General features: G+C 38.5%; 2 protein-coding genes and 1 pseudogene across 2 annotated transcripts in view; 2 read left to right on the top strand and 1 right to left on the bottom strand.

Moving 5' to 3' along the window:
* The window catches only part of myd88 (MYD88 innate immune signal transduction adaptor), a 10,118-nt gene extending 2,135 nt beyond the window's left edge, over positions 1–7,983 (top strand). The window contains exons 2-5 of the mRNA XM_037694075.1: positions 6,534–6,665; positions 7,239–7,416; positions 7,581–7,672; positions 7,762–7,983. Coding sequence (XP_037550003.1) covers positions 6,534–6,665; positions 7,239–7,416; positions 7,581–7,672; positions 7,762–7,916 — 557 coding nt within the window. The 3' untranslated portion in view covers positions 7,917–7,983. The remainder of the gene's footprint in view (positions 1–6,533; positions 6,666–7,238; positions 7,417–7,580; positions 7,673–7,761) is intronic.
* LOC119426928 lies at positions 5,639–5,757 on the bottom strand (annotated as a pseudogene).
* Positions 7,984–9,814: 1,831 nt separating the features above from the next.
* Positions 9,815–10,727, top strand: part of oxsr1b (oxidative stress responsive kinase 1b) — a 64,695-nt gene continuing 63,782 nt past the window's right edge. Inside the window, exon 1 of the mRNA XM_037694294.1 lies at positions 9,815–10,180. Within this exon, the coding sequence (XP_037550222.1) occupies positions 10,111–10,180 (70 nt within the window). The 5' untranslated portion in view covers positions 9,815–10,110. The remainder of the gene's footprint in view (positions 10,181–10,727) is intronic.

Raw genomic sequence — 10,727 nt, 5'->3', positions numbered from 1 at the left:
AATAGAGAGGTAGCACTTTGCTAATAGAGAGGTAGCACTTTGCTAATTTCGCAGTGTGTCATTACTCACAACCTCTTGGACCTGCTCCCACAGGTGAGACAGGTCCCTGGAAAAGTTCAGAGTTCACTCATCACAGACTTCGTAGCTGGAGGTGATCTCTGGTGGATTTCCCTGAAGAGGAAGACTCAGCTGCTATCTCTGTCCCAGACAGGAAATAAAACACAGAGGTGAAAACAAGACGAGTTAATAAAATTACAATAAAAAAAGGTGAAGTTTTGGCGTGATGGATGTTGTAGCGGAGCTCAATAACTTTAAGGTCGGTGCATCAACAACATTTGGACGTAGTTCCAGAGCTTTAAAAACTCCTACTTGTGTTATTGCTTTGGACTGATCTGAATGACCTGATGCAGGTTGTTTAAATGCTGCTGTTATCGCTCTTTGCTCCAAGCTGCTAGAAGAGACGTTCACGTTTGGATGATGTCGTTTCCAGCGCGTTAACAAGTTAGACGTGTTGCTGCTGCAGATCCGGTCTCCGTGAAACAACGTCGACACGCAGCTTTGGATTTGTTCACTTTTAACAAGAAAGCCGTAATGTTCCCAAACAGGAGACCGCAACGAGAAGCTAGAATGCTAATGCTGCGCGTGTTGCGAGACTAAAACGTCGTGCTGAAACACGCTTAGGAACTTTAGTTCCGCAGCACATAATCTCTCGTTAATAAAATTTAATTAATGAAAAAGTAACCGAAACGGTTCAGTACACGAACATGTACCGTTACACCCCTAGTATAAACATACGTTTATTATGGCATTACACATAAACAGCAAAATTATGATAAACACCTTGAATAACATACATTTGAGCTTTGCTTAAAAGAAATACATTTTGCATGTGTAATTTTTTTTTCTGCATATTTTTATCCTGACATCTTTGTGTGAGTGGGTCAGGTAAGAAGAAGGTTTCACGATTTCTATGATAAGAAGGAAAGAATAAAAATAAGGACAAAAATATCTGGGTTTCCCTCTTCCACCTAAATATAAAGAATTGCATTTCAAAATTCTAAATAATATTTATCCTTCAAACGAGTTTATCTGAAATCGATTTAATTTTGAATGCAGTAACTGTTCTATATGTAACGAACCTGAAACAACAGAACATCTGTTTTATTTCTGTCCATGAACATGAACTCCTCCTCTCTTCAAAATGTTTTATATGGATATGTATCTGAAAATAAAAGAAGATGAATACTTTTTTAATAACCATCATAATACTAAAATTATATATATATATATATATATATATATATATATATATACCATACCAACTTTATTTATAGAGCACTTTATGCACCCAACAGGACCAAAGTGCTTTACACAATTATATAATACAATACAATGATAAAATGGAAGGGTAAAATTTAAAACAGGAATAGAATAAATAAAATACAAACACAATAAAACAAGGTAAAACATCTCAGATTGTGCTAAAAGGCCAAAGAAAAAAGATGAGTTTTAAGAAGGGACTTAAAAACCTCAATTGAAGAGGCCTGTCTTATGTTCAATGGAAGGTCATTCCAGAGCCTGGGAGCTATCACAGAAAAAGCTCGGTCCCCTCTAAGCTTACGCTTTGTCTTCGGGACCTTCAGAAACAACTGGTCAGCTGACCTGAGTGAACGAGAGGGTGTGTAAGAATGTAGCAGCTCAGACAGGTATGGAGGGGCATGGCCATTTAAAGCTTTAAAAACAAATAAAAGTATTTTAAAATGAATCCGGTAATGCACCGGCAACCAATGTAAAGAGGCCAAAACAGGAGAAATACTGTCAAATTTCCGTGTACCTGTTAAAAGTCGTGCAGCTGCATTCTGAACCCTCTGAAGCTGGGAAATACATGAATCACTAATACCTATGTAAAGTGCATTGCAGTAATCTAGCCGTGTGGTCACAAATGCATGGATTGCTGTTTCAAAATGCTGTCTGGGAAGAATTGGTTTTACTTTAGCCAGCTGCCTCAAATGAAAAAAGCCTGACTTTACAACTGTTTTAATTTGAGACTCCATCCTAAGACCAGCATCCATCTTGACCCCTAAATTTGTAACAACTGGCCTGACATACTGAGCCAAAGAGCAATCAACAGGCAGAGAGTCTTCATTCGAGCTGCCAAAAATCACTACCTCTGTCTTGTCTTCATTTAATTTCAAGAAATTTTGGGCCATCCATGCCTTCAAATCCTCCAAACATAGAAACAGAGACCGAAGAGAAGTGGAATCTGCTTTCTTTAAAGGTAAATAAATCTGTGTGTCATCAGCATAACAATGAAAAGCAATCCCGTATTTCCTAAAAACAGAGCCAAGAGGAAGGAGATACAGTAAGAACAAAAGAGGACCCAAGACTGAGCCCTGCGGAACACCACATGATAGAGGAGCAGAGGATGATCTATTGCCATCAAGACAGACACAAAAAGTGTGTTTTGTCAAATAAGACTTAAACCAGTCTAGAGCTGTTTGACCAAGGCCCACATATTGTTCCAGACGAGCAATTAAAATCCTGTGATCAACTGTGTCAAAAGCAGCTGATAAATCCAACAACACCAAAACAACACAGTCACCAGAATCAGTTGCCCAAAATATATCGTTAAAAACTTTTAAGAGAGCTGACTCTGTGCTATGAAGTGATCTAAAACCAGATTGGAAAATCTCTAAAATATTATGTTCAATGAGATAGGACATTAGTTGCTTATAAACTACCTTCTCAAGAATTTTCGAGATGAAAGGCAATTTTGAAATTGGTCTGTAGTTCGCTAGGACAGCAGGATCCAAATTTGATTTCTTAATTAGAGGCTGGACAACTGCATGTTTCAGATTTTCAGGAACAACACCTGAGGACAAGCTACTATTAACAAGAGCAAGGATCGACAGACCTATAGTATGAAAAACCTCATTGAACAGTCGAGGTGGAATAGCATCATCTGGAGAACCAGTTGGCTTCAAGTGACTAACGACCTCCTGCAGGGATTGCAAAGTCACACATTCAAAGCTATTAAAAACAGCAGGGCAAGACACAGTATCAATAGGGTCATACACAATGGGTATGATCTGTGCCCTAATAGAAGTGACTTTCTCAACAAAAAAGTTTAAAAAGCTTTCACAAACAGCAGGGGAAGTCTCCACAAAAGCACCATGTGGGGCATTTAGAACAGAGTTAATAGTTTTAAATAAAATAGCTGGATTGCAACTGTTTGATACAATTATATTTGTCAGGTATCTTAGCGTCTTTTACAATCCTTTGATAACAGCGCCAGCATTCCTTCAATATTTGCAGCGACACCTGCAAATTATCCTTTTGCCATTTTCGTTCAGCTTTACGACAGTTCCTCCTGGCAGCCCGAGTGTCGTCATTTAACCAGGGTTCATGTTTGGATTTTGCAAGTCTAGTTTTTAACGGTGCCACCGAATCCAGAGCTGCTTTGCTAGTAGAATAAAACCAGTTGCTGATATCCTCGGTTTTATTTCTGACAGTCTCTGGGATTGTACAGTTCTTATTAAAAACAGAAGAAAACTGAACAGCAGTAGAAGGGTTAAGAACACGACAGAACCGAACTGGTGCACATGGTTTAACCTTAGTAATAGACTGCTTTATCTCAAATAAAACAGGCATATGGTCTGAAAATAATGGGTCACCAATCACTAAATTAAAAACTGGTAGACCATAAGATAAAACCAAGTCAAGAGTGTGTCCATGCTCATGGGTAGCACCAGTTACAGACTGCACAAGATTAAAAGACTCAATAACATTAAGAAACGACTGAGCCATAGGTGAAGTAGGACAACAGATACGAATATTAAAATCACCAACCAATAAAACTCTGTCATATCGTGGCATGATATCAGCCAAGAAATCAGAAAAATCACTTATAAAATTTTTGTTATATTTAGGAGGCCGATAGACCACCGCACACAACACTGTGTGGGAGCTAAGAAGTTCAAAGAGACCAAGCTCAAAGCTACCAAAACGGACTGGATACAACTGTTTACAAGTAAAACAGCTTTTAAAAACCGTTACTATTCCTCCTCCTCATCCAGACATCCTTGGAAAATTGAAATAGTAGCAGTTTTGCGGCAAGAGTTCATTAAAAACGCTGGACTCACCCATACCAGTTGTCCAAGATTCCGTTATGAATAAGAAATCCAGGCTTTGAGAGGAAAAGTAATCCTTAATGGCGAAGGTTTTGTTTGCTAGCCACCTAGCATTTATCAGACCGATCCTGGCAGAGATTGGCGGATCTCCGCCACCATCTGACGTCCGAGATTCCCGGCGAAGAGGTCGCAGGTTGTGAAGATTCACCACACGTCTATAGGGCCGAGGAGTGCAGGGAAAACGGGGCTGGAACAGTCCATCATGGCCTCCATCAACAGGCACCAAACAGGTACCCACAGGATCCAACGCACGTAACGGGAAGTAGAGGCGCGGCACCCGCCCACGAACATTGAATGGGTCTGGACATCGATGCCCCAAAGCAGCCTTGAAACGCAACAACCAGCCGCCACGTTTGCCACGGCACTTCCGTCGAAAAGGTAGAGGCCAGAAGCGACACAGGTAAGCTGGAATGCCCAGCAACAAGGGCGGGGTTTTTCCACTAGTAGGATTCCACGATAACATATTACCAGTCGAGGCTCCAATCGAAGCTCCAATATCTAGCAATTTTTGGCGATCATAGACAATCCGAGCGTTTACACTTGCATTGAGGATAAAAATAGACAACAGAAAAAATAGTAGGAGCAGCAGACAGCGAGCCTCAAACACTGGCGCCATCTTGTTTCATGTTAGTGAAGGAAGCATATATATATATATATATATATATATATATATATATATATATATATAAATGCAGATATGGCAAGTCTAAGCCGTTATGGTCTGTATTCATACAAGAACTCCAGATGTTCAAACTTTCATTGGACAGTGCTAAAAAAACCACATGCAACAAATCTCTCTGATCACCTCGCTCGGATAAGGTAGCCCGCTGACAAATTATTTTAGAAATTATGTAGAATGCTAAATATATAGTTGTGTTTTTTATTTACTTGTACCATATTATGTGCAATCTCTTTAATAATATTACTTTAATTGTATTTTATGATGGTTGTTATGGTAATTTTTTTTAAAGAATATGTTGAATTTAGGAGGTATGACAGTAGATAGTTTTACATGTTTATATGTATCATTGGAATCTGAGGTTGTCATTTATTCTATTAGTGTGTTCAATTGTTTAATAAAAATATAAAATAAAATCTTTGTGTGAGTGGAGCCCCCTAGTGGTCAGCTGTAGTATGAGTGTTTGGGGTGCAGCACACATGTTTTTGTATATGTCTATGTATGTGTGCGTCTGTAAACAGGAAACGGGGGCGTGGAAGGGACAAACTACCAACTACCACTCGTATTTTGCTTTATTGTGCGGAGCTGCTCAACTAGTTTCACTCGGAAAGAAAGTAAAGCCCAAATAAGCAACTTCACGTTCAAAACAAGCCCAAAAAGCCGCGACTCACAAGATTTACAAGCGACTTTCGAAAAAACGAGCCCAAAGTCGCTTATAATAAGTGGACTTGGCAACTAGGCTCATGGTGAAGTTAGTGAGAAGTGCAACAGCTTACAGCACCTGGTATTCTCAGGCGGTCTCCCATCCAAGTGGTAACCAGTCCCGACCCTGCTTAGCTTCATAGACCAGACGAAATCGGGCGTATTCAGGGTGGTATGGCTATAAACGAGCTGAGTCACAAATAGGACTTTTAAAGGATCACAGCAAACAGAGACTAAACTTACAGAAGTTGCAACATAAAAAAACAAAGCACAACTATTATAGCATTAATCTTTTAATTTAACTGTTAACCTATGACTGCAAAGCGTTTGTATTGCAAAAGCCCGACAGTGTTGTCGGAGGAAAAGTGGGTGTTCCTGCAGGTAAACATTTCCCTTCAGGCCAAATTGAGGTCGCCGAGTGGTCAGTTGCTGACAAGCCTACAGGATTGATTGACAGGTGGTGTTGAGGATCCAACTCATGAGAAACAAATAAACTGGCCCGTTTAAGACTATTTTATCTATTTCAAATAATTTACAACACGACTTCATGCAATATCACAAGATTTCACACAGTTTGACCAAAAGCAGCTGCAACTTGACTTCTAAAGATGATTTCAGTCTAAGGAAACGCAGTGGGTGACATGCACACCTTGAAGGAGTCCCATGCTTTTATTTGTTTAAAATTAGCATCCCAAGAAGCCAGAATTAGGCATATTTCAGTTTTTTGCAATAACAATGCTCTTTTTGCAAAAATAGATTAGTCGTGATGAGAAGAAGGAAAGCTCCAAAGCATTTGCTCCGATTCAAAAGTCATTAATATCAGATTCATGATGTCCTTATAACATAATTCTAACAGAAAATGTGTTAGTCTAACAAAAATAATGCCAGGTTATTGTAAAATGTATTCATTTTTTACCTGTGACTTATGATAATTTTGAAATGAATGTGTGTTTTGACACCAGACGAAGATGTCCGAAAGTACTGTGAGAGTCTGAAGAAGAAAAGCGAGCCCCCGGTTCAAGTTCCTGAGGTGGACAGCTGTGTCCCTCGCACCCCTGAGAGGTTGGGTATCACCTTGGACGATGACCCAGAAGGTTAGAATTTCTACATAGTAGTTAGACATGCTTCAGTAACTGGATAAACACTGCCATTTTACTCCATTTTTATTAGCAGTTGAGTAAAAACAATTGTGGCAATTTAAAATTGGCATCGTACACAACCAAAAAAAGTTATTTAATTAATAAATTGAGCATTTGATATTAAATCCACATGCTTATAATAAGGTAGTAGTTTAAGAAAGTGCCTTTTGGAAACAAAACGTTATTTCGTTGTTATAATAAAAATGTCTTTTTGTAGTTCGTAGTGTAGAGCCTCTGTTTGACAATGCACTCGCACAATCGAAACACTTTGTTGCCTGTGGAGGAGTACCACAGGGGAAAAAAAACAACTTATAGGTTTGGTTCACGTTTTGTCGATTTATCTTAACTTTTAACCACGTTTGTGCTACTGCTTCATTTCTCGTTCCTGCCCCATTAGATGGTTTTCTTGGCATTTGTTTTACTGCGAAGCGAGTTGTGTAGGATGTGGTCCAGGGTTGCGCATCGTCTTTTCATACTGCCGTCCCTTGTTGTAAATGTTGACTTCTGTTTGTGCTGTTTGAAACCCAGGCACTCCGGAGCTGTTTGACGCCTTCATCTGCTACTGCCAGAGCGACTTTGAGTTCGTCCACGAGATGATCCGGGAGCTGGAGCAGACGGAGAACAAGCTGAAGCTGTGCGTGTTCGACAGGGACGTCCTGCCGGGCTCGTGTGTTTGGACCATCACCAGTGAACTCATCGAGAGGAGGTGACAACTTTGATTTGCGATTAATTTCAAAGAATGCAACAGTGCATGTACACTGCGACTCTGAAACTGTTGTCACGACTAGTAAGTCTCAGTGATAACTAGTGTGACTCTAAATGGTTTTTATTTGGATATAGAAAGAGCTATTTTCCTGTTCATCTGTGCAGGTGTAAGAGAATGGTGGTGGTGATTTCTGATGAATACCTCGACAGCGATGCCTGTGACTTTCAAACCAAGTTTGCTCTCAGCCTCTGCCCAGGTAAAGCCGAGTTTTATCCATGTAAACAGCTCGGTGCTCCTTTTTTGAGACGTGCGAGAAAAAGTGACACATTTTGAACTCCTCCTCAGGTGCTCGGAGTAAACGTCTAATTCCAGTCATCTACAAGTCGATGTCAAAGCCATTCCCCAGCATCTTGCGCTTCCTGACAGTATGCGATTACACCCGGCCCTGCACACAGTCCTGGTTTTGGGCACGGCTCGCCAAGGCTCTCTCGCTGCCGTAATCACAGACCAGGAAATCAACTGAACTTTTTAAGTTTAAAAAAAAAAATCATGTCGAACCATGCCAAAACCCCTGCCGTGCTGGCTCTGAACTCTGATTTTACTGCATGTTTGACTGCTTCTATATCCTTTTTTTTATTGAATACTTGTATTTTTAATATATATCGATATTTTTAACCTACAAGAATGTCAGTTAAGTTCTCAATATGTTACAAAAGTTGCATAAGATGAGCTTATCACCTTTTTTGTTATGTAGGAATTGGTTTATATGAAACACAGCACATTCCAACATTTCTGCAGAGTTTTACGTGTGCATGTGGGAGATACTTCCTCTGTTGAGTCGACATTTAGATGAGATTATATCCAAGGAGGAAGCGATATTTTGACTGATACTTTCACATGCTTAGTTTTGTAAAGCACTAGTCCCCACCTTTTTTTAAATCTAAGAATGCATTTTACTGTATTAAACAAATGGCCTTAAATATTTTAGCAAAAAAGTCAAATAAAATGAATGCACTTTTTAAAAAAAAAAAAAAGGTGTGTTCTGTTGTTTAAAATGCTCGTGTACAGTCATGAGCACACAATGTCCTGAAGTTGTTTCAAAGTGTTGGGTGTAGTAACATTAACCACCAGCAGGGGTCTCTACTGAACTCACTTGCCCTGCAGTGAGAATTAAAAAAAACTATAGTTCCAGTGTCTTTGCTTTAAAACTACGTAAATAATAACAATAATAATAATAAAAAACAAAAACATGATTTAGAAACTATAACGAAACTGTTGCGTTAAAAAAAAAAAAAAGACATGGCTGTGTCTGTTTTCACATGTAATGACAGATTTTAGCACCTTCCAGCCTGTTGGTGCCATGTAATGCAGGGAGAAGTGTGTGTTGCTAAAATAAGCTGTTTATGGATGCCTCATAAAAGTATAAACTACAATTCAGTACTTTTGGATTTTTGCATTATCAACAATAAGCCCCACTGTATTAGAAAGTAACATATAAACAGCCTTCAAACTTCAGATATAGATATAGAAACACTGTAATCAGTTTAAACATACGAAGTCAAAGATTAAAATGGGAAATCTATGTATATTTATAATTTCAAAAAACTTTTTTTTTTTAAGATGGAAGGGTGAGGGTTTTTTTTTCAGTCAAATGAATTATAACAAAATTAAAGTTTAAAAGCTGTAATTTAAACAAAGTTAAAACCTAGCTCATATAGTTTTTTTTAATATATCATAATGCAAACACATGCATCAAGAAATAGAGGTTGACAGATATGAGTTTTGATTTTTACAGCTGATGCAGATTATATATATATATATATATATTTATATTTATATATATCTATATATATATATATATATATATATATATATATATATATATATTGGAGATAATTCTCACTTAAAAAGCCTAAGTTGTGGGCTACAGTGAGCTTGTAATAGATCTACATTTCCAACTTGATATTGATTAGGTATGCACAGGCAAGTGCTGATTTTGAAAAGTGAATATTGTCTGATTATTAAATTTGTTTGGCGTCTATTGCTCGGGAAAAAAAAAAGATAACCACAAATATTTTAAGTGTTTGCGTACTCCAACTAGAATCTATTAAAAAGAGTTAAGAGACATATTGTCATATTAAGACAATAGTTGTATCGTTTGCCAATCTTTATTTAGACTGCATGCATATAAAAACAAAAACTTAATGACGTTTATGTAAATCAAGAATGAGAAAAAAAAACAGGCAAAACATAATAACCTGTTCTTATACCTTTTAGATTTGTTAGTGTCATAAAGTAGAGCTTCATTTCATCCCTGAATTGAGTTGTGTTGGGTTTATTTAATATAAAGATTTATCTAAAGATATTCAGTTATTCTTACGTAAGTGCGTATGTCCAGCCAATCAGAACGTGAAACGTCATCTTTAAGCGCAGGCCCCCAGAGCCTTCCTGGCGAGGCTTGGATCCGGTAGCTACGCCGCTTCTGGCTTCAAAGGTCCACATTTGCTCGCGAGGAATGCGGTAGGCGGGGCTGCCAAGGCTTGTGTCAAACTTTGGGAATGACAGGAGTGCTGCAGGATTCGCAAGGAAGGGGAAGTGTCGTCCTCGCCGGCTCTGTTTGGATTACTTTGACTTGTTCTCCGGATTCACCGCACCGCCACAGATAGTCGGACCTCGGCGGATTCTTCAGCCATCATGTCGGAGGACCTGAGTTCCCAACCCTGGTCCATCAATAGAGATGATTATGAGCTACACGAGGTGATCGGTATGTCATCATTAGCTTGTTAGCACTCGCTTCACCGGTTTGTACATTTCTTGCCTCTAGCCACTAAGAAGAAGAGCGAACGCAAATGTCCGTAGGTGAAAAGAAGCAGAAGAAACCATTTTTTTTTTTTTTTCGATTTTGCGAACATATCCGAGCGGTTTTAACTTGGAAGCAGTCGGTGAAATACTGAGGCTGTGATAGATCTTAACAATGCTGTCAGGGCTCGGACTATTTGCTGGAAATATAGCAGCTTTCGCGCTATCTCTAAACGTTTACTTGTATTTATTGTTTTTTCAGAAACTAAACCACAGAATAATTTGTCAAAAGAAGACAATAATGTAAAAGCTTTTTTCTTTCTTTCTTTTCTTTTAAAAAAATGGAGAAAATATTCAGTTTCAGTCGTGTCGTTACTGCAGCTAGATAAGAGAAACTTAAACTGACCTGAATGTGTTCACGCCCATTTTCTCTGCGAGGAAGAAACAAACAAACAAAACTATATATATATATATATATATGACAAATTATTCTGAGGTATAGTTGCTGATCA

This window comes from Nematolebias whitei, chromosome 20, assembly GCF_014905685.2.
Source record: "Nematolebias whitei isolate Nwh7 chromosome 20, NemWhi1, whole genome shotgun sequence".
In the NCBI taxonomy this organism is placed as follows: domain Eukaryota; kingdom Metazoa; phylum Chordata; class Actinopteri; order Cyprinodontiformes; family Rivulidae; genus Nematolebias; species Nematolebias whitei.
The sequence above is the reverse complement of the archived record's forward strand: the minus strand, read 5'-3'. Positions and strand labels throughout refer to the sequence as shown.